This window comes from Talpa europaea (assembly GCF_964194135.1).
Source record: "Talpa europaea genome assembly, chromosome: 1".
NCBI lineage: Eukaryota > Metazoa > Chordata > Mammalia > Eulipotyphla > Talpidae > Talpa > Talpa europaea.
The window spans coordinates 71,974,701-71,999,017 of NC_140073.1; the positions used below are offsets into that span (position 1 = coordinate 71,974,701).

Here is a 24,317-nt window from a genome sequence, read left to right on the forward strand (position 1 = left end):
CCTTACCTTGATGCAAACCTTGAGTATTTAAACAGTCCAGTAAGAAGTCAAAAGTATGGGAGACACCTGAAAATACTGTGTATTCTAAACTTCCTTTTAGTATTATAATAACTGTAAAAAGTTACCTAGCCCTTAAGTATTCCCCAATTCCCTAAATTCATGATTTCCAATTAATGCATGGCAAAGTACAATTTTTCTAACAGGCATTCAGATCAAGGACACTTACCCTGATACTAGAGAGAAATAATATTCAAAAGGCTGTTAACTACCAGAGATGAACTTGCCATGAGGCACTGAAAACAATTACAACCACTAGGTGGAGCCAAAAGTTTGAAGGACCACAAGACAGAGAAAGTAATTCCACTATCTTAGAAATTTACAACCTTAATAAAACTATTGAACGTGAGAGACCAAATATCTGCATTTGGGCAAATACGCAGTATGATATAAATTCTTCCAGTTGGACAGAAAATGTATGCTTTTTCACGGCGTTTATGTCAAATCTAAGTGAGCTCTTTTACCCACAAGTAGAGGACAAATTAGCTCCTGAATCCAACACATTCCAGTGAAAATTGATTCCCAGGTAGACTGCTGGAGAGTGTGAGGCATTCCAGTTAGAGATGGGGAGGACACAATCCCTTAGAGCTCAGTTGTCAGTAAACACTTCTGCTTCAAGATGGCTTCTTCAGCCAAAATTGGAGCAGAGCTGAAAGGAAGAAAGAATTGGTTGTTCAAAGAAACCATTTGGGGTGGGACCAGCATGCATTTCTCCACACGAGTCACACAGAGAATAGGTTTTAGGCCTAAATGACACTTAATTTAGCAATGAGAAATTTTCTAGATAACCGATACTGATTACTGATTCATTTTGAGATGAAATCTAAAGATATCAACTTCACCTAGATCCTTTAATAAACATACCACCAAATATTGGGTTGTTGAAATAGATACTTGACTATATCCTTTATTATAAATATCAGGAATAGTACTGTACTAAGCATGATAGTAGCATACCTGAGAAACACAAAGGGAAGTGGGCTGCTCTGTGCTTTTTTATGTTCCCAGATGGCAAGGTTCCTAGAGCAGTTAATCTGCTTTCTTAGAGCCAAATAAAAAATAAACGTGTATTGACCCTGCATGAGAGCCCAAGGGTCTCTGGAGTAGGTGAAGAGTATGTACAGTTGATGCAAGGATGTAATATCTATTTTGATTTCATAAAAATTTTAAAGAATATCAAAACATATGCTATAAATGGCATCGTTCAATATGACAAAAGTACTAGTGAGATTTATATATGAAGCAGCAGTCACTTGTACCACTTCTTCCCATTTCCCCTAGACAGAGACAAAACTTTCCATTTTTTTCCCCCTGGTAGTTTTCTTCACTTTTCTCTATCTCTGGTTCTCAAAGTGCAGTCTCTGAAATTTGTTATAAATGCAAATTCTTAGGACCAACCCCAGACATACTCAATCAGACTGAGGGTGGGGTCCAGTAACCTGTGCTTTAACAAATCCTCCAGATTCTCATATACAACTAGCAGAAGTCCAAACAGTTCTAAGGGATATGTTCCTACAGTGACTTACTACTACTGCCTATCTTTTCAATAGTTATATGAACAATTTTGATCATGTTAATATTTAGTTTATTGTAATTATTTAGTCATGTTTTCATAACTGAGTGTAATTGTATTGTATTTCTTGTACGTTTTGTTTTTCCTGGATAGAATATTCACCTTATTTTTGTTGAGACTGTTCACTCAATTTTCTATACTTATTTCTAATTTATCCCTAACCTTGAAGATAGAACCATTAATCTCTTCTGGATACATTTAAATATATAATATAGTAGTAAAAAATTTACAGTGGGCCATGTGTTTGCATTTTTTTCCTGGCAATATCCTTCCTGAAACTCTGTATCCTCTTCAAATCTTCCCCAGATCCTTTCCTGCTATCCTGGAACTTCCCTTCACTTTGCCCCTAATAAATTCCTGCACCTGTTTCCTGGGTCTCTTGTCTTCCTTTCTTGAAAAATCACCTTATTTTGATGGAACATATTCTCCAGTAAGAGGTCTCTTAAGAAAGACGACATCAGATGAATACAGTTTAGAGAAACTCCCGTGTTTATAAATGTCTTTAATCTTACACTTCATTGTTTGATTATAGAATATGATTTTTCCTTCCAGAACTTCAAAGGCATTGCTCCATTCATTATCTTCTAGTTTTCAGTAAAGACCGATTCTGATTACCAAGCCTTTGTATATGCTCTTTTCTCTCCCTCTCTGAAGACTTCTAATCCTCTCTTAACTTTGATATTCTGAAATTTCATAATGTCTATTTCCATTCTCTTTTGCTAGGTACTTAGTAGGCCTATCTAATCTAAAAACTCAAGTGCTTCTGGGAAATTCTGATTTCTTTGACAATCTTCTCACTTTTATTTACTCTGTTGTTCTATCTGGACTGATAATGATTCATATCGATCCAGACCAATTCTCAGTTTTATCTCCCAATTTTCATCCTTTCATTCTTCTTCAGAGATAGATTTTCTCAATCTTCCAAACATCCTTTGGACTTTATTTTTAACATGGTTAATCATTTCTAAGAATACTTCTTGTTTTCTGTTCTTTTCAATTTCCTTTTAATGTTTGTATCTTCGCTCTTACAATACTATCATTTTGTAATTCTTTTTGCTATTCACATTGCCTTTATTTCCTACCTTTTCAGTTTACCTGTTTTGCTCCTCCCTCAAACACCTGATAATCCTTGGCTTCATATTTAAGAGGGAAGTACTGGAATGCTATTTGTAGGCTGTGTGTGTATATGGGTAAAACTCATTAACTGATGGGCTTACAGGTAATTAGGCAAATTTCTGGTAATTTCATCAGGGGATCTATAAAAATGTTAGTTTCTGTGAGCCTGCTCTCTTTGGTTGCTCCAGAGAATTATCCTCTTAATTTCTCAACTGAGACATTTATACCTGGCCAAGAACATTCTGGAAACTGAAAAAGGAAGGGATATTGCACATTTCACCCTTCAGTGTGTGGACTTCTGAGTTAACCTCCCTGTTTTCAATTTAATTTTAATCCAGCCTAAGTTCCTAAATTCAGAGTCTTTCTGGCCTGGTCCCTCCAGAATCATGTCAGTACAGGTGTGGTGAATTTGGGAAAATATAAATGGGTATAAATATTGTATTCCTATCTTGAGAAATATCTGGTATCCCCAATTCCTGAGGCTTTCTAGGCTTCTGCAATATGAAGTGGCTTACATTTTTAGTTCCTTAGTTCTCAATTTCCATTCTCTCCATTAACCAGACTTAGATTTCAGTTTTTTCCTCTCTCCTAAGATGGATTTCACCTATTTATCATTTAGCTACTTCTAAAACTTGTTGAGGTCTCTCAGCTGGTATTGTTTCTTCCCCTGTTCTTTGTCCTTGAGGTTTCATGCCTTTAAAATAAAACATTAACCTAAAGTAAATCTGAACCAGTGAAGAGGACCCAAATCATGAGTTTACAGCTTGATGATTTTGCACATTAGAAATAGAACATTACTAGAACTCCAAAAGCTCCTTTGGGTTTCTTTCTAGTCACTAACCACCTTGAGGATAACCATTATTTTGATTTCTAGGATATGCCTCTTTTTGAACTTTATTTTGCTAACCATTATTATGATGAGGAGACTCTAAGTTGATTCCCAACTCCTGGTATTCACAATGTATGTAATCTACTCCCCTTAAGCATGGGCAGGACCTGTGATTTGCTTTAACTAGTAGAATATAGTAAAGATAATAGGATGCCACTTCTGGGATTAGATTATATAAGGCTAACTTCAGCTATTGCTCTTTTACTTTGCTTACTTTGATGAAGTAAGCAATTATGTTGGAGAGGCTCACATGGCAAGGACTGGCCATAACCAGCTAACAACTGATGTCCTCAGTCTAACAACCCTTCAGCCTTCAGCAACAGTGTTCTGCCAACAACCGTAAACTGGAGACCCTTCTTCAGTTGTGCCGTCAGATGAGAACCTGGCCACTATCAACACCCTAATTGCAGTCTTGTGAGTGACTGACTGAAGGAGAGGACATAACTAAGCTATGTCCACAGAAAATGACTACAGGGAATAAAATTATAAATACACGCTGTTTTAAAAATCCTAAATGTTGTGGTAATTTGATACATGGCAATAGATAACTAAAGTAGTTATACAATTCATCTGTATTGTTATACTGCGGATGTAGTTAACTAATTTTCACAGTCATATTCAGTTATCTGATTGACTAGTTGTAGAGTGAAGAAAATGTCAGGCTTTTCTGCCCTCCCGCCATCAGGATAGATGATGGATCCTTGAGGTCCTGAATGCATGCCTGATGGCGGGCACCTGGACTAGGGTGTAGGCATAGGTAGATGGGATTCACCTGGGCTAAGACTGTGCTTTTTAAGGGTGGCGTCACAGGGACACCAGTAGAAGCTGAGAAAGAAGCAGGAGAAGCCAAAAGAGAAGCCGAGAGAGAAGCAAAAAAGGCCGGAGAGCCCAGATAGAATGAAGACTTGCTGGGGGCTGGGAGGCCTGCCAGCACCCCTGCCTGCTGTGTACCAGGTAAATCCCAATAAAAGACCTGCAAAAAACCACTGAGGACTCTGATTCCTCCTTTACCCGGTCTGCTGGATCCTAGAAAACTTGCACTGTGTCCATTCCTGCCCTTTACACCAGTAGTGGACTTTTGGAAAGTTTTCAGTTTGAATTGTTATGAATACAACTGTTACAAACATTCTTGTACATGTCTTTTGATTTACATATATTTGTATTTCTATTTGGTATGTATAAAAGAGTAAAATCACTTAGTCATTGAGAATGTTCATCTTTAGCAGATGCTGCCAAATCTAACTCCAGTTGCCCCATTTCTTCACCAACACTTTGTACTTGTGACTTTTTCATGGTAGCTATTCTGGTGGTATGCAGTGGTACCCTGTGGTGGTCTGAATATTTATTACTCAATACTAATCAAGCTGCCTACCATCTTGTATGCTTATTGGCCATGTGTCTATTCTCTTGCAAATTTCTTATTCAAATCTCTGGCCAGTGTTTCTATTATTTATCTTATTAATTTACAAGAGATTTGGCTGGATATAAGTACTTTGTTGGGGGGTGGGGGGGAGGGATAATAGGCAGGACAGGAAAAAGTGACAATGTTTGCTCCTACTCTGTGGCTTTCCTTTTCTTTCTCTTGAAATTGTATCTTTTGAGTAACAGAAGTTCTTGAGATAATTCAAGTTATCCATTTTTCCTGTATGATTAGAGTATTTTTATAGCCTGTTTTAAAAAAATCTTTGCCTGTCCAAGATCACAAAGATGTTGGTCTATATTTTCTTTTAAAAATCTTATTATTTGACATTTCATATTTAGAGCTACAACTGATCTCGATTGGATTATTGTGTATGGTATGAAGCTGAGTCAAGATACTTTTCCCAAATAGATATTTAACTTGTCCAGCTGATTATTGAAAGACCACTCTCTCTATAGTACTATACAATTGTATACAACTGTGTTGCTTGTTTATTTTTTTAAATCAGGTATATATGTGGGTTTGTTTCTGGACTCTATTTGGTTCACTGATTTACTTATCCTTTTTGATCTCTTTAATTCCTTTATAACTACTTAGCATGGGCTTTAGGAAGGAGTTAAAGACATGCTTGTCTTCCAGCTGTAGGTTTTTTAAAAGTCCTTAAGAGCTCATATTTTATTAATTAAAGTCAGTTACAAAGCTTTATCACCTGGTCCTCTGCAAATTATCTTCTATTTTTATCTAGGGCACTGTAAAATACAGATTTAGTAGGCAAACATTTAGAAAAATAACCTATTAAATTTGTATGGGCCTCCCTGGTGGTGCAAGGGGTTAAGCACAGCACTGTGAAGCTATCTGCAGCTTCTACAGCATGAGTTCAATACCCGGCCATCCAGGGAGCAATCCACATGGCACAGCAGACCTCTCCTGTCTCACCTGCTGCTCCCCTCAGCAATGTATTTCAGTCTGCCTGTTCTGTTCCCCGCTCTGTTTCTGGTGAATCCTCTCACCCCCGCACCTCTGGCCTGTACTCCAGTTCTTGCATGCGTAAATAAATAAATCTTTGAAAAAAATTTGTATGAAGTACTATTTGTTAACTACAGTTGAGGATCCATGGCAAATTCATGTTGTCTTGTCCACTGCTGTCCTCAGTGCCAGATACAATCAATGCCTGGTATATAATAGATATTCTGTAAATGTTTTTGCTATCATAATATATTACTTTAAAAACTATGAAGATAAAAAAAATTTTAAATTCAGCTACAAATTTCTCTGAAGTTAATCATCTATAATTTTTCTACTAATTATGAGGGGGAGGATATAAGAAATAGCAGACATAATCAGGAAAAAGTCTGAAGTGAGAATGAAGGCAATGACAAACCTTTTGCAAAATACACAGTTTGGGTCCTAAAAAAAAGTTAAAGAGCTACTTGCTGAACAAAAGGTTTTTTGAGTTTGCTTGTTTGTTGCAAGTATTACTTTGAAATTTAACAGTTTCTGTAAAAGCTTTCTTAGTTGTTATGTCCCAAGCCTTCACTTTGAAAATCTCCCACACCCTTATTTGCACCTCTTCACCTATATTGATGGATAACATAGTAAGAGTAAAGCATGAAATGAAAAGACACAAATCAATTTAAATAAAGATAAAATTTTTAAAGACTGTGAACATTGTTATCTAATAAAAACCTTATTAAAAAAACCTGTAAGGTCTACCTCATAATTTTGTAAAAAACTGCTAAATAAAACAAACACTATTCTAACAACAGAAAAGATTTATCCAAGTTTCAATTAAGTTCAATTAAAGAACTGACATTATCGTTTTAAACATAATGAATTTTATTATATTTTCCCTCATAATGGATGCCTAAGAACTACAATTGAGAAAAAATTTCCTAACCTGGTCACAGCATCCACCAAGAATGGTGCTGGGGGAGAGATGAGCGAGATTACTTCTCTGTTACCATGTCCTTCCTTCCCCGTCAAGGATGATCCATTTCCTGCAAGTTCCTTAGAGAGGACACTGCTCTGCTGAGAAAAACATACCCAACGTGTCTGAGTAAAAGTGCCAATACCTGTCCAACAGTCAGCACTTCAGCTACAAATCATTCTTTGGTTATCATGGTAGTGCAGAAGACTAATTTTGATAATCTTGGCTGTTTTGATCTACTTTTCACCATTCTTTACCTAAGATTTTTTTTTTTTGTTATCATCCTTAAGCATATACACAGAGAAAGATTAAATCACTAGCTTGAAGCCATAAAGCTCAGTTAATGAAACTCTGATAGTGACTCCACATATCTAAGGAAAAACAAGAGCCTTCCTTTAGGCTTCACTCAGAAATGGTACACAACAGAAGAAAATGCAAATATCATGAACTTACTGGTACAATCCACCGGGGTGTAATCATGGATGCTGAAGGTACCTAAAATAAATCGATATATTTATTTTTAGAGAAGACTGACTTATTTTCATAATTATACTCATAAAGTTTTCGTTTGATATGAAATGCATTGTGTGTATAAGAGGCACTTGTTCCCTTTTTGCTTCCATGGACTTTTGAGTCCAAGATTCTTTTTAAAACACATATGCTACATACACATATCACACCATTTAAGAAAGTGTAGTGATCTTGAGAATCTCTTTAATGTAAAATTTTACTTACTCTAAGAAAGCTACAACTATGTTGGACTTCTCCCACCCCTAGTAACAATTAACATTTTCTGAAATTTCAATTAATTGCAAATAATCATATTCTCTTCTTCATGGCATCAACCACAAAAAGAAAGCGAGAAAAATCTCAACTATATGGAGACTAAACAGAAAATTACTGAATGACTTTTGGGTTAATGAGTAAATCAAAGGAAAAATTAAAAAGTACCTCAAGACAAACAAAAATCACAAACAAGCTAATAGAACTGATGAGGTGAAGCAAAAGCAGTTCCAAGAGGGACGTATACAGTAATATAGGCTCATATCAAGAAACAAGAAAGATGTCAAATAATCTAATCTTATACCCGAAGGAACTAGAAAACAGAGAACAAATGAAACTAACTCCAGGAGAAGGAGGGACTAAAAAAAATTAGAGGAGAAACAAATGAAACTGAAATTAAGCAGACAGTACAAAAGATCAATGAAACCAAGAGCTAGTTCTATGAAAAGATAGAATAGACAACCCTCTAGGTATGCTCAATAAGAAAAAAGAAAGAAAACTCCAATAATAAGTAACAGAAATGAAAGAGAAGTTACAACAGATATCACAGAAATACAGTGGATCATAAAAGACTACTAGGAACATCTTTATGCCAAAAAATTGGAAAATCTAGAAGAAAACACAAATTCTCTAAGACTAGATCAAGAAGGAACAGAAAACATGAACAAAACAATTACAAGCAAGGAAACTGAAAGTTATCAAAAGTCTCCCAAAAGCAAAAGTCCAAGAACAGATTGGCTTCATCAGTGAATTCTACCAAACCTTCAAATGAATTAATATCTGCCCTTCTCAAACTCTTCCCAAAAATTGAAGAGGGAATGCTTCCAACTATATTCTATGAGACCAATATCACTTTGCTACCAAAACCTGACAAAGACATCATTAAAAAAGAAATATTACAGACCAATTTCCATGATGAACACATATGCAAAAATACTCAATAAAATCTTCACAACCCAATTTCAACAAAACATTAAAAGAATCATGCACCATGATCCAAGCAGCTGTTCCCTAAGAGTGTTTCCCAGACTACATCTGCATTACCTGAAAGAGTTCAGAAATTCAACTTCTCAGGGTCCATCACACACACCCCAAATCAGCAATCTGTTTTAATGCACCCCAAATTTGAAAACGAATGACCTCAGCAAACATCCACTACCATAAAGAGTACCATCTCTACTTCCAAGCTATCAGACATGTAGTTTCTACAGCAATTCTTGTTAGATTACTCATAACACACTACATGAATTATTTGGATACTGCTTGTCCCAACTAGATTATAATGTCCCTGCTTCCTATTTATATTATGGTCCCAGTATTTAACACAGTATATTCCATACTGCTGTAGTGATCAATATGCTCAATGTCAATCATTCTTATGCTCCCACCTTTCTGTAATTTTCTTAAAAAAATTAAAGATTACCTTATTGCTTAAATTCTTTAGAAGATGGTTTATCCCCACATGCTTCCTCTCATGCTGTTTACTATGGCATTGAATTACAAATAGATTTATAGTAATATATGGTTGACATACAGAGACACATAAATTCAAACTGGTAGAATTCTGGTACAGAAAGATAATGCTAAAACTCTTGTTAAATGAAAAGTTTTACTAAATTGTTTAGAGGCAGGGCCTCCCCTGGTGGCGCAGCAGTTGAGTGCTAGGTTGCGAAGCTGCCCGCAGCCTCTGCAGCGCCAGTTCGATCCCTGGCCACCAGTGAGGGTCCCACAAAAATAAACAGACAAACAAACAAACAAACAAATAAATAAATAAATTGTTTAGAGGCAAAAACTGAAAGCTAGCAGGACATTTTTCAAAATAGAAATTCATTTCCATCTTGCTATTTTAAGCATATTTACCGGAGGTGTAACTGTGCGGTCAATTAGATTCTCAGTTAGGGATAAAAGCAAGGCGTCCAATTCATCTGTAGCATCCTAGGGAAGACACAGTAAATATAGTTGTTAAATGGCACAAATTTCATCAGAGTAGGTTATTCTAGCATTGATAATTCTGATCTAGGCCTGGCTGATGTTAACCTTTACACAAACAGGATGTTCTGGAATTTTGTTATTAGTGATTGACTTTCATATGCAGAGGAACACAATCTATAACTAGAAGTTTAAAAAGTGTTTTATAAATTTCTTTTAGAGAAACAAAACTTTGGTAACATAAGACTGTTGTGGCTCTTGGCTGCTAGACTACATGAGGTAAAAGATGAAGCACAGGAGATGCTGAAATTCTAACTGTTCTGTATCCTGATGTATGAGTGTTCCACTGCAGAATACAATAATGAACTTCTACCCACAAATGTTAATCAACATTTTTATTTAATTAGCATTTGAATCACTTTACAGGGAACAGATCTATACTGCTGTGTGTGTGTGTGTGTGTGTGTGTGTTGAGAGGGTAGTCAGAATTTAAAAAGATAATATTTCAACCTGGAAAAAATAAATATAGTCATATAGAACAGAACCAAAAAATGCACCTCATTTATATGTTTCCATTTCCATCTACCTGCCTTTAGGACACAGTGAATCTCCTGCTCATGTTTCAATATTCAACTTCATTTTAATCACACATGTTAAGAAAATGTTCTCTCTTTCCATGTATCGCCCTCCTTCAATTTCATATGCTCCTACCCTATGACCTGGATGAGTTCCCCAAAATAGCTTGTGCATACATCCTACAACAATGCATTACAATTCTCTCTCCCACTGAACTATAAGGAACTTGAAAGAAGAATCCATGATAAATTCATGCATATATTTGCATTTTCAAAGTCTAACATGCTGTCTGGTACATATTACATATGGAACAAATACTTGAATTAAAGGTCCTCTGTTTCAAAAACATCTCAGGTCATGGGCAAAGATGTAAAAATATATGTATCGTGTGTGTGTGTGTGTTTGTGTGTGTATCCTTTCTTTGAGTTTTAATTTGATGAAAGGAGGAGGACCCTGATTGAAGGAATTTTAGATTGGATTTTTTTAAAACATAGAAGTCTAAAAAATTATACACCTAAATATTAATTACACACTATCTTTGAGTAATGGGAATACAGGTGATTTGATTTCTTTAATGAAATACTGGCAAATTTCTACAACAGATGTGCTGTTGCAATAAAAAAGCAAAATGGCTAATGATAATTTGCAAGGATAAATTTCACTAAACTTGCAAATTAAAACATTTACTGACAACACCAATGATAAAGGACTGATCACAAAGATCTGCGCAGAGCTGATGAGACTCAACAACAACAAAGAAAATAATCCAGTCAAAAAATGGGCAGAAGAGCTAAAAAGAAACTTCTCTGAAGAAGAAATGCAAATGGCCAACAGGCATATGAAAAAGTGTTCAACATCACTTGTAATCAGGGAAATGCAAATCAAAACTACCATGAGATACCATCTTACACCAGTGAGAATGGCACATATTAAAAAAACTAGCAACAACAAATGTTGGCGAGGGTGTGGAGAAAAAGGAACTCTTCTGCACTGTTGGTGGGAGTGCAAACTGTTCCAACCACTATGGAGAGCTGTGTGGAGATTTCTGGACCTACTAAACATAGAGCTTCCATATGATCCAGCAACTCCACTCCTAGGTATTTACCCAAAGGACACAGAAACATCAATTCCAAAGAGCACCTGCACCCCTATGTTTATAGCAGCACTATTTACAATAGCTAAGCTTTGGAAACAGCCCAAATGCCCAAAAATAGATGACTGGATCAAGAAGATGGGGTACATATATACCATGGAATATTACTCAGCATTCAAAAAAGATAAACACATGCAATTTGCAGCAACATGGATGGCGCTGGAAGGGATCATGCTCAGTGAAATAAGCCAGAAAGAAAAAGAAAAATACCAGATGGTCTCACTCATAGCAGGAATCTAGATAACTTAAATAAGGGACCAGGAAAATGAATAACTATAAGAAAGTGAAAATCAAAATCAACAAAAAACTATGAACCAGAGACACTTTTTGGGGGGTGGAGGGGCGGGAGGGGAGGGATTGGGGTCAGAATGGGGGGGTTGAAATTGTATGGGGAATATAAAAATAACATTTATTATTAAAAAAAAATGGCATTAAATAAGAGAATTTCTATTTTACTTCCAAAAAAAAAAAAAAAAGCAGTCTACACGCTTAGGAGGAACTAACCTTGGTGCTGATATAATCCGAATACGGCTACTGATTAAAAGATTTGAGAACATCAAAAAATAAATAAATAAATAAATAAATAAAACATTTACTGGGCAATGGTAGGTTTCTACGATTTCTGAACTGGTAAGGATGTGGCAAATGGTTACAGGAAAGGCAGGAGTTGGGATAAACTGGGTTATATTGCAGCTGTGTTGTACTGCAACACAATTTCAATGATAATATGCTGTGATTTCAGAAAGTTTATTTCAAACAACATTTATTTAGTACCTACTACATGCCATACACTGTTTGAGACACTGGGGAAGCATAGTCATGATCTAAAAAACAAAGGCCACCCAAAAGACAAAAATTCAAACACCACAAAAACTGGGGAAGAAACCCTGGGATGCTCTTGTAAGGGGTGTGAGCATAGGAATCGCCCTGTAAAATTGAGCCTCAATGTTTTTCTCAATGCTTAAGTTCTGGTGTCAATCATATATATCCTTCATGATATTACAGGATTCAACTCGGAATGATCTTTGAAGAAAACTTTAAGAGAGAATGTGTTCTTACCTTTAGAACTGAACCATTTCCCACAGGTGCATGCATCAGATCAAGACAATCTTCAGGAAGTGGCACATTATTCTCATTTGCTGTAGCACTAAAAGAAAACGGTAAGTTCACATCATGGAGGACATATACAGGCATAGATTCATGGTGGAAAAGAGAAATTACAACTTGTAAGGTGCATGATAGAAGTCAGTGTTGCATTCATACCTTTGTGAAACCCTGCCTCATCCCCAAATAGTTTTCACATCCAGGTCACACACACTCACAGATGGTTAGAATGGCAGACTTTCACTATATCCTAAATCTCAGTGAAATGACAGAAAAGATTTATCTTTTACAAAATAAATTCATATGACTTCAAAATCAACAAAGAGTGCCAGTTCAGAAACTTTTAGGAGGGGGTATAGCTCAGTGGTAGAGCATTTGACTGCAGAAACTTTTTTTTTTTTTTATTTATAGAGGCATGTTTTATTTATTTGTTTGTTTGTTTGTTTTGTTTATACATGCACTGGGTACAGTCAGAAGCACGGGAGGGTGAGAGAATTCACCAGAGCCAGAGCAGGGAGCAGAGCAGGCAGAAGGACCGAAGTACACTGCTGAAGGGAGCAGCGGGCGGCAGGAGAGGTCTGCGCACCATGTGGGACCCTCCTCCTGTGGCAGGGGAGCAGCCGGGGATCAAACCGGCGCCGCAGAGGCCGCGCGGGCAGCTTTGCAACCCAGCGCTCAACCGCTGCGCCACCTGGGAGGCCCTGACTGCAGAAACTTTTAGGAAATCCTAGCAGGTACACAAAAGGTCACATATTATATAACTTCATTTTTATGAACTGTCCAGAGTATATAAATTCAAAAGAGGCAGAAGATAGGATGAAAGAAAATAAAGGAAAAATTTTTTTTTAAATTATTAATATGGGAAAGAATAGTGGGAACAGAGATGTAAGAGTTAAGTCTTTATGTCAAAAGCATCCCATTACACACTTACAATTTAGAACCATGGAATTAAGTAAATAGCAAATAGGATCTAAATTGGTTTACTTGAAAAGAGGGGATGGATAAGTGAGGATGTGTGGGCAGGAAACTTTTTATGTTGTCAGTCCTCTTGTTCTATTTGACTTTTAAAATTATGTGCATGTAATATTCTGATAAGGATAACTCCCTATCAATATTTAATAAGATAAATGATCTTATAGGAATTCAAGTCTAATTTAAGTAATAAAATATACTTGTTCACATATTTTTTTAATTCTTATAGTCCTCTAAAATTTAATTCAAAAGCCACCAATGCATTAACCAGTATTAGCTTGACTGAGTACACTATTTATTTATTTTTTAAAAGATTTTTATTTATTTATTTATACAAGCACTGGGTACAGTCAGAAGCGCGGAAGGGTGAGAGAATTCACCAGAGCCAGAGCGGGGAGCAGAGCAGGCAGAAGGACCGAAGCACACTGCTGAGGGGAGCAGCGGGCGGCAGCAGAGGTCTGCGCGCCATGTGGACCCTCCTCCAGTGGCCGGGGAGCAGCTGGGGATCGAACACCGGGGAGGCCCTAAGTACACTGTGTTTACAACAATACTTACACCTTATATAAATGGAACACTTCAAAAAAATTTTTTAAATAATTATAATAAATTAAATAACAAAATTAACAAGCAACTATAAATCAGAGACACTCTGCAGGGGAGAAGGAGGGAGAGGGATCAAAATAGGGGAGGGAATGTGTTCTTACACAAGGGATGATGGTGATGGTGCAGGGGTGAATTGGTGGCGGGAATTTTACAGGGATTACACCTGAGCAGAGAAAGCATGCATTGTACAAAAAGGAAGAATGTTGTAAAACATAAAAACAAAAAATAATTTTTTCAAATAAATTTTTAAAAGGCAGATAATGGACTAGTGGTTGCTAGGAATATGAATATGGAGTAACTAGGAGGAAGAGAGGAATGTGGAGTGACCACAAATAGACTGGTGTTTCCTTTAGAGTTGATGATAATATTATGGATTTAGTTAGTGGTAATGGTTACACAATTTTGTCAATGTATCAAAAATCACTGAATTACATACTTTTAAAAGATAAATTTCATGGTATGGGAATTACAACTAAATAAAAAAAATGATCTAAATCTACTATAGCAAAATGAAGATGAAGACTGATTTACCTGGTACACAAATACATGTTATATGATTTACATAGTTTTCCTAGTGCTTGTAATAGTTCTTTTTTACATAGCATGGGGAAAAACAACAGATTAACAGAAAAGGAAAACATCTAAAAGTAGATTCAAATTTATACCAGAATTCATATTTTAAAGAATGTGTTTCAATTCTTGGGGATTGAATGATGAGAAAAGAAACATATTCATTCAATAAGTTTTAGCACCAAGTGAAGAATGTTATAAACCATGGTGAATGGCACAGAGCAGGGGATAAAGTTTTGCAAGAGAAATAAATGGTGTAATAGTCATTAAAGAAAAGAGAAGCAGAAGGAACCTAGAGGAGCAACAAAAAAATTTGCTCAAATAATGCTGAGAATCCACAGTAAGTAGGTTTATAAGAACAAGGCCAGTGATGACCGGATGGCATTAAAGTGAGCTACCATATCTAAGAGAAATAATACATATTCCTTACCAGGTATCTTATAAGGTATCTTTAAAAGTTGTTTTTCCTTTGCAGTTTGAGTCAGTTGAAGAAGAATAAAGAATATAAACACACTGATAGGAATATCTTCAAATAACTGAACACTAGGCACTAGGCAGTTATGTAATAGATAGAAAAGAGGGAATTCAAACTATTTTCAAATGATATCCTTAAAACAAGTGATAAGAGATTAGGGAAGAGGAAAAAGAAAAAAGAAAAAAACTTGAACAAATACCAACTTTATGCCATCTCCCTAGAATGTACCTGTTTATGGCAGCATCCTGAATATTGGCATTTTTATGAGTTAATAAGCTGTCTTCTCTTGTAACCTAAGAAAATCAAATTTAAAAAAAATCATCTCTTTGTTGAGGATAACAAAATAACAAGAAATTTACATTTCTTTCAATTAACAACAGAAATACCAATTTGCTTCAGTTCAAAAAAGAAGTAATCATACCTTATCCATAAAAATATCAGTACTTCACCAAAAGCAGTCCTAATCCCATACCCAAGATAACAGGCCTTGCTTTTACTTCAATATATTTGAATACAAATTCACAAGCTTTACTAAACAGCTCTCAATTATTAAGGCACCAGAAAAAGTCAATGCCAGAAAATTCCAAATTTACATGATAAAAAGGTAGGGAATACCTTAGGAGAGATTTGTAAAAAAATTTCTCAAAATGTCAGTTCACTTTACACAGACTAAATTACACACATTTTTAATGTACAGTTTGATACATTTAAAAAATATATATACAGCATCACTACAATCTACATTTGTAACATTTTCACTATCTCCCCAAAATGTCCCCTCCAGTTTTCAGTGTAGTCCCATCAGAAACCCTTACACATGGCAAACAGTGATCTGTATGTTCCATAGTCTCATGTGGATGGAATCAGAATACCTGTGTTCTTGTTCTGGGTTTGGCTCTTTAGAGCAGCACGATGTTTCTGAGATTTACTCATGATGTTGCATGTATTACGAATACATTCCTTTTTATGTGCTGAATAGTATTCAACTTTTGGATATACCACCATTTCTTTATCTGTTATCTACTGATATTTGGGTTGTTTTAGCTATTTTAGCTATTACAAAGAGAGCTGCTCACATACTACTATCTGTGTAAACAAAAGTTTTAAATTCTCCTGGATGAAGATCTAAAAGTGAAACTGCTAGGTCACATGTTCTAAAGAGCTTACAGCATTTTATATTCTTACCAAACTGGTGAGTATGATTTGCTTATATTTTGTTAAGGAATTCTGAGTATGTTCGAGAAGGTCTGTAGTTTCTTTTCTTGTAATATTTTTGTTTGGTGTTGGTATGGTGGTGATACTAGTCTCACAAAATGAGTTGGGAAGTGCTTCTTCCTTGTCTGTTGTCTGAGAGTGTAGAAAAGAGGGAATTCAAACTATTTTCAAATGATATCCTTAAAACAAGTGATAAGAGATTAGGGAAGAGGAAAAAGAAAAAAGAAAAAAACTTGAACAAATACCAACTTTATGCCATCTCCCTAGAATGTACCTGTTTATGGCAGCATCCTGAATATTGGCATTTTTATGACTTAATAAGCTGTCTTCTCTTGTAACCTAAGAAAATCAAATTTTCTAATTTCCGTAAGTTTCAACAGCCCTAGATTTTTCATCTAGGGGAGATTTTTAAACTATAAAGCAAAATATCTTCAGGGCTATTCAGGTTTTTCTCTCTCCTTCAAGTTCAGAAATTTCCAAAACCATAACTGTAAGATGACAATAAATATTACTACTACTGCTACTGTAACATGGAGTTTCAACATCAGGATCAACACTTATGTTCATTACGTGCTAGGTGCTATTCCAAGTCCTTTACATTTATTAATGTAAATAATAACCTTCATCCTTATAACCTAACCATTATCCTATTTTAAACATAATGAAACTAAGCCTCAAAGAAATTAACTTTTCAAGTCATGAAGCTAATAGGTGGCAAATCAGAAATGGAATTTGACTAAAGATGTCTAATTCTGGAATCAATAGTGCCATATTTTATATTTATTTTTATATTCAAACACTGTTTTACATTTATATTGGTGTGAGAGAGAGGGTGAATAAAAATATGAACAATATTTCTAAAGCCCTCAGTTCTCTTCAAGGCTAGTGCCTGAGAACAGGATGAGTAAAATGTATCTTTTCAACAACATGATTATTTTGGATTCTCAGTTGACAATATGACCTGGTGAAGTCCTGGTTTTGGTATGGAAGATAAGTCTGGAAATTAGGGAGAGCAAAAGAAAATGTGATTTTGAAAGCACAGCATCATAATCTTCAGGTCCCTACCCATTGCATCCTTCACAAGGTCACAGTTAACTCTTCGCCTTGTTATCTATCATTTGCTTTTGCCACACTGGCAGCTGATATGGGCTTTTACATTATTTAAACAAATTATTTGCTGTTTTCTCCTTTCCATCAATTTTTTCAAATGAGTATTATGCCATTTGTTTTACCATTTTTATTTCTAATCTCTAATCACTAATGAATGGATAAGACCCAAAAATCACAGTCTTAATACTGACATCACTACATTTTCTGGAAATGATAAAGTTTAGGAACTCGTTTTAATAGGAATTTGACTTTTTAAAAACTTCTTCAACCTACAACATCTTCAATCTTACTTTCTTATGCCATGACTAGCCCCCTCTTAATTAAAATTTGGAGTTTGGAAGACATTCTGCCATCTTGAGCATGCTTCTCAGTACTACTCGCTAGCTCTAATTCCTAGCTAGGTCACTCCTGTTTAACATCTATGTATTTTATTTGTTCTTCTGGGTCTCTCTCAAGTCTCATGTTTTTTCACTTCACCAGGACTATCTCTATTAAATGCAGCTTACCTTATGCACTGCTTCTACTTGAGCCTTCAAAATGTTACTCTTCAAGTCAGGAGGAACTCTTCTGGCATTCAATCCTGGGCTCTCAATGACATTATTAAGGCATTTCTCAGTCAACTTCACCACTTCCTCCTAGATATTAAAAATATACTATAAGTAACTCTGATAGGCTATAGTTATACAGAAATGGGAAAGAGACTGATGAAAGTTAATAGTCAGACAACCAAAAAATCATGTCTTAAGCAGCAATATTCTATCTCAGGAATGGTCAACTTCTACATGTGGTTTTGAACTAAAGCCCAACAATAACAAACATGAAATATGAGCTGGTAGGAAACACTAGAATTTAGCTAGACCAATTTCTGGTCTTAAGAAACTGAATGATTATACCATCTGGACAAATTCCTGAAATAAACCACACACAGGAAGAATGTGTGCTGTTTGCTATAATTAATTCATCTGGGTTTTTAGGTTAGGTCCCATAGCATTATCCCTGTAATTGTGGAACTTTCACCAGATTGATAATTGTGTTTGGGATTATGGTATATAGCCATAAGCCGATCATCTCAGACACAGAAAATACCAGAATAAAGCATATGACTAGCTAATAAAGATCATAATTAAAACAATATAAATTAACTATATAAAAAAATGGGAGGAAGCAGATTAAGAAATTTAAATTATCTACACTACAACCCATATTTTACTTAAAATGAAAAATGAGTATTGTTATTGTGGGTGCTATTTAACACTGACCTAAATAATAACTCTATCTTCTTTGTCTCAGAAACAGCATTTGTTCTACAAAACAGGCTAGCTGCCAGGTATGGGATTATATATTTAGTCTTTCGGGTTTGAAAAACTACAATTAACTTGTGTTTCTTTTCTTTTCTTTTTCTTTTTTTAAAAGATTTATTTATTTATTTATACAAGCACTGGGTACAGTCAGAAGCGTGGGAGGGTGAGAGAATTCACCAGAGCCAGAGCAGAGCAGGCAGAAGGACCGAAGTACACTGCTGAGGGGAGCAGCAGGCGGCAGGAGAGGTCCGCACACCATGTGGGACCCTCCTCCGGTGGTCGGGGAGCAGCCGGGGATCATACCGGCGCCACGGAGACTTCGGGCAGCTTCACAACCCAGGGCTCAAACGCTGCGCCACCGGGGAGGCCCTTTTTTTTTTTTTTTTTTAAAAGATCTATTTATTTATTTTATACAAGAACCGGGGTACATGCCAGATGCACAGGAGGGTGAGATGATTCACCAGAGACAGAGCAGAGAACAGAACAGGCAGAGTGACGAAATACACGTCTATGGTGCCATGTGGGACCCTCACCGGTTGGACAGGATAGAACCGGCGCTGCAGAGGCTGCGCTGGGCTCAACTTGCCTGCGCCACCAGGGGAGGCCCAACTTGATGTTTCTTAGCATGATCTCCACATAGCTCCACAAATCTGCATGCTCAGCAGTATGATTCCAATATATACAGAAGCCTGAGAATCATTAGACTATTTATGCCTGTAACCGCCTAGTCTTCAAAATGGCTCCTCTTTGTTAAAAAAGCACCTATGTTTTTCAATCAATAGTTCATACCATATGATTTCACATCTCATTCCGGGGTATATATCCAAAGGAAACAAAACATTGTCTTGGAAGAAGTATCTGCACTCCCATGCTCACTGAAGGATTATTCTTAGTAGTTAAGATATAAAAACAATCTAAATGTCCATCATGGATAAATGGATACAGACAATTTGATATATAATGGAATGTTATTCAGCCATTAAAAAGAAAAAATATCCTTTATGTGTGATAGCATGGATGAACCTTACCATTACACTAAGTAAAATAAGTCAGACACAGAATGGCAAATACTGTAAGATACCACTTACAAGTGAAATACAGAAAAAAAGTCCAACTCACAGAGAAAGAGTAGAATGGTGGTTACCAGAGGCTTGGGGGTGGGGAGATAGAGAGAGGTTAGTTAAAGGAAACAAATTTTCAGTTACAAGATGAGTAAGCTCTAGGGCTCTAGTGCGGTGACTACAGTTAATTATACTATATTGTACACTTAAATCTGCTAAGGAAGTAAATGTTAAGTACTCTCATCAAAAAACAAAAAAGGTGCGAGGTGCAACATGTGTTAATTTGATTGTAAAGGTGATTTCATAATGTATACATAGATAAAATCATCAGATTGTACACATTAACTATATTACAGGTTTATTTGTCAATTACATCTCTGCAAAGTTGAGGGAAAAATTATGGCTGGTTCAAATGTTTTGATATTTTCAGAGAAAATTATGTTGCAGACTTGAGATCCCTTGTTAATCATTGCTATATGCACATCATTGGATTTGCATTGTAATCTGCCTCTGGCATAGGCAGGTATTTTTTTTTTCCTGCTTATATTAAAAACAAAACCAAGAATTCAATAAACATATCATAGGTAAAGTATAATGTCTTTCTGGATGATGATTTTGCACAAGTACCAAAGGCTTCAAAATTATATCTATACTTCTGTCTAACACTTCTACTTCCCAGGGAAAAAACCAAAGATGACTATAAATATTTGTATTTATAAGATGGTCACAACATTGATTATGACAGTGAAATGAACAATAATCTAAATGTCTAATAAGGGACTGAATAATACAGTGAATGACACATGCATACAATTCAACTATTATGTAACCTGTATCATCAAAATAAAGATGACTACAATTTTAGTTTTAAAAAGCAGTGCCATTGATTTTTATTTTAAAAAATATACATATCACATTTAAGTGTTTGGACATTTAGGTCTTAAAAATGTTAACTGTAAATATTTTCTTAGTAGTGGGATAATAAGGAATTTATAATTTCTTGCCTTTAAAAATCTGTATTTTCTATAATTATCATGCATATATATATATATATATATATATGAGATAGGAAAAAATCACTGAAATGTAAGCTGTTGTATATTGGCTTCAAAATATTTTTACTTTATGTCACGTAACTCTAAGGGTATCAAGTTACTATCCCCCTGATATGTGTGCCCTGGATGACCAATATGTGCAAACAGAAGACCAAAAGAATTAAAGGACACCCTGAATTCCTAAGTACTCCAAATTAGACTTCATTTGCAGTGAGTATGAACACTCAAACTCTAAAGCAGTCCTTGGCTGTTGGAGTCCACTTAGAAGCTGTTAAACCAATTAGTTTTATTCAATATGCAATACTACATGGGAAGCATTGTCAAATAAAAATAATCGATTATATTTATACTGACAAATGTTATTAATATAAGTGTCCTAGAAATTGCATAAAATTCCTAAAAATCTGCTATGTCCTGTTGATAGTAAAAATTCCAATTATTACTTAAAATGTTATGTATCTCAAAGATAACCAAATTTATTTGCCAATTCCATTATAACGAGCTCTCATCATATCTTTAATCATGAGCATTTTAAAGTTTTTGTCATTTATAGACTGCTATTAATTTTACTCAAGTGTCTGCAAGAATGAGATTCATGGAAAGAACCCTATCAAATATTCCTGACCACTAACACTACGGCCAACTACCAGGATGTTAGGTACCCATCTCACAACTAAAGAAGGCTCAACGTGAGATCTGGTCCTTTACAGATGCTGGAGACTTCGAAGTCAAATTAACTAGGAAATGAAGTAGACATGACATTGACACAGACTGCTTCCTCCCAAGATGTGGGATCAAGAAGACCAACAAAGATCCTCTCCATTCCTTTTTTTCTTCTCTAACCATCCTTCTTCTAATTCTTATACCATGAAGAACTTTTATGATTCTCTTGTCCACCTTTTGCCTTGAACTGGCCTGAAAAGAAATTGTCATTGTTTACGTATCTCAGGCCACTGCCAAAGGGAGCAATCCCACCTTCAAACTGCTAGATTTGATCTGATGATGGGGATTCTGTAGGTCCACCCATCACAAACTTTTCTGATTTCCAATGCTTCTGTTTCTCTGGAACAAACTCTGTACTTCTCTATTGTCAGCCTCTCTATTTCCCTGCCTGATTAATAATCTCAAATTCAGGGTACCTTTACCCAAGGTCTGCACAAAAAAGGGACCTAAGGCAAGGATAACCGCAACAGAAACACTTGCAGGGTCTACCTCTAGGGCTGTCACCTTTCCAGTTCTGAGCCACATTCCAACAAGAATTACTAGGAGGCATTCATGGTTCAAAATTCATTTCCTTTGGCAGATTCATTCCCTGGCTAGGAGTAAGTGAAAATGAGGCTATGATCAGGAACTTCTCCTTAACTCCTGAAGATAATGTAGAATCGCTGCTGAAGCAATAGCTGCCCAACCAAAAATCCATAGACTCTCTGATCAAAGTTATTCCTGACAGTAGGATAACCCTTGATTATTTTCTAGCAGAACAAGGAGGTATTTGTCCGATCACCAACACCATTTTTTTTTTGTACTTAGACTGACACTTCTGGGAAAATTAAATCTCAGCTATATAAATTTACTTAACTAGCAGACTGGCTTAAGAAGTGGCTCTTTCAATCTTTCTTTTACTTTGATTCTGATTAGCTTTGGGACTTGGGGTCTACAGGTTGGATGTGCTCTCCAGGCAGTGGGAATTATTGTGCTTATAATAATCATAGTATTCTCCCTAATGCTGTATTAATAACACTGTTTCTATGCTTATCCTAAAACTTATTTAGGTGAGCATGAAAACTGAGCTAACTGTACTAGAGGAGCATGACTGAGATTTTTCATTTCTCATTCTTTATGTTGTTTAAATGAGGCCAATGAAATCCACTTTCTATTTCCCTCCTCTGTGGGACAAGACACTCAAGGACGGACCTCCTTAGCTCCAAGGGTCACACAGCACATCTAACAATGTGTGGGAGGGAGGGAAGAAAGGAGAGAAAGAAAAAAGAGGAAGGAGGGAAGAAAGTAAGGAAACAATACCTAAACAACACGGTTGACCAATGAGGTTTTCTGTGAAATATCTTGATCAAGAAGGGGAAATGTGGGGCCTCCCCAGTGGTGCAGAAGGTTGAGCGCAGCTCTGTGAAGCTGTCCGCAGCCTCTGGAGCACGGGTTTCATTCCCAAGCCAGCCAGGGAGATTCCCACATGGCATGGCAGACCTCTCCTGTCTCGCCCACTGCGCCCCTCAGCAGTGTTTTGGGTCCGTCTGCCTGTTCTGCTCCCCGCTCTGTTTCTGGTGAATTCTCTCACCCTCCTGCGCCTCTGGCCTGTATCCGAACTATTGTATAAATGAAAATAAAGAAATCTTTTTTTTAAAAAAAAGGGGAAATGTGGAAGGATTTCAGTCTAAAATGGAACTGGAGGATATGAAGAATCTTACACATGCACCCTCAGAAGAAAAGAACTTAAGAACTCAGAGGCCTGAGTTTCCATAAATGCCTGATTTGCAGAAGAATGAGATATCTCTTGACTAATAATATCTACCAAGAAGTTTCTTCTCATCCTCAAACCAATAAACATACTGCATGAATTGTAGCTGAATTTTCTTCACAGCACACCCCAAATTCTCAACAGACTCACCTGCAGCTTGCTATAGCATGCATTTTCTAAGCTGTGATTCCTCTGCTTTCCCAAATATACTCAATTCTGGTCATTTGAGCTTATCAGTTTACCTCTTTATTTAGACTGATAACCTGACATGCCAAATTTGACCCACCAGTTGCTTTTGTAAATAAAGTTTATTGGGATACAGTCATACTCATTCCTATATTTTATGCTTTCATGCTGTAATAGCAGTGTTGAGGAGTTGTGACAGAGAATGTATAATTGGCAAAGACTAAAATATATACTACTGACTCTACTGAAGTAGTCTGCACACAGAAGTTGGCAGTAGTCTGCCAACTTCTGACCAAGAAGTAAACTTGCCCTTCTTCTAATAATTTACCCTAAAAAGTTGTTAACAGTCATTCATGCCTTTATTCTGGCCCATGCCCTTACTAATAAATGCAATTTAAATTTTTACTTGATTTCTAATCAAAAAATAAGAAATAAAAGTGATTCCTAAAATGAAATTTGGAGAATGAAAATCTTGGAATTGTTCTGTATAACTAAGAACGGAAGGTAACTGGAAAATCTATAGCTCTTGACATAAAATAAGTTTTAAATAATTTCAAAAACAAAGTCAAGCATAGGAACTGTGACTAAGTTTTCAAAAAAAAAAAAGGAGGCACCAAGGAGAAAGAAAAATTTCAACAATGACACTGAAGAACTTATTTCCTCCACAGTGCATTATATTTGCAGATAACTGTTCAAAAATGCTTCTTATATTGAAGTTAAATCTACATACATCTAATAATCTCACTGACTTTAACTCTTCTCTGAAGTT

General features: G+C 36.0%; 1 protein-coding gene across 2 annotated transcripts in view; it reads right to left on the minus strand.

Annotated features, from left to right (window-relative positions):
• Positions 1-639: 639 nt before the first annotated feature.
• The window catches only part of EPB41L5 (erythrocyte membrane protein band 4.1 like 5), a gene marked incomplete at both ends in the record, with an annotated part of 90,604 nt that continues 66,926 nt past the window's right edge, over positions 640-24,317 (minus strand). The window contains 7 exons of one of the 2 annotated variants that reach the window (XM_084240729.1): positions 640-706; positions 6,953-7,080; positions 7,436-7,477; positions 9,626-9,700; positions 12,483-12,570; positions 16,637-16,701; positions 17,979-18,107. In XM_084240729.1, coding sequence (XP_084096855.1) covers positions 640-706; positions 6,953-7,080; positions 7,436-7,477; positions 9,626-9,700; positions 12,483-12,570; positions 16,637-16,701; positions 17,979-18,107 — 594 coding nt within the window. Of the gene's footprint in view, positions 707-6,952; positions 7,084-7,435; positions 7,478-9,625; positions 9,701-12,482; positions 12,571-16,636; positions 16,702-17,978; positions 18,108-24,317 lie in introns of both variants that reach the window. The other variant, XM_084240728.1, reaches the window with a different exon arrangement.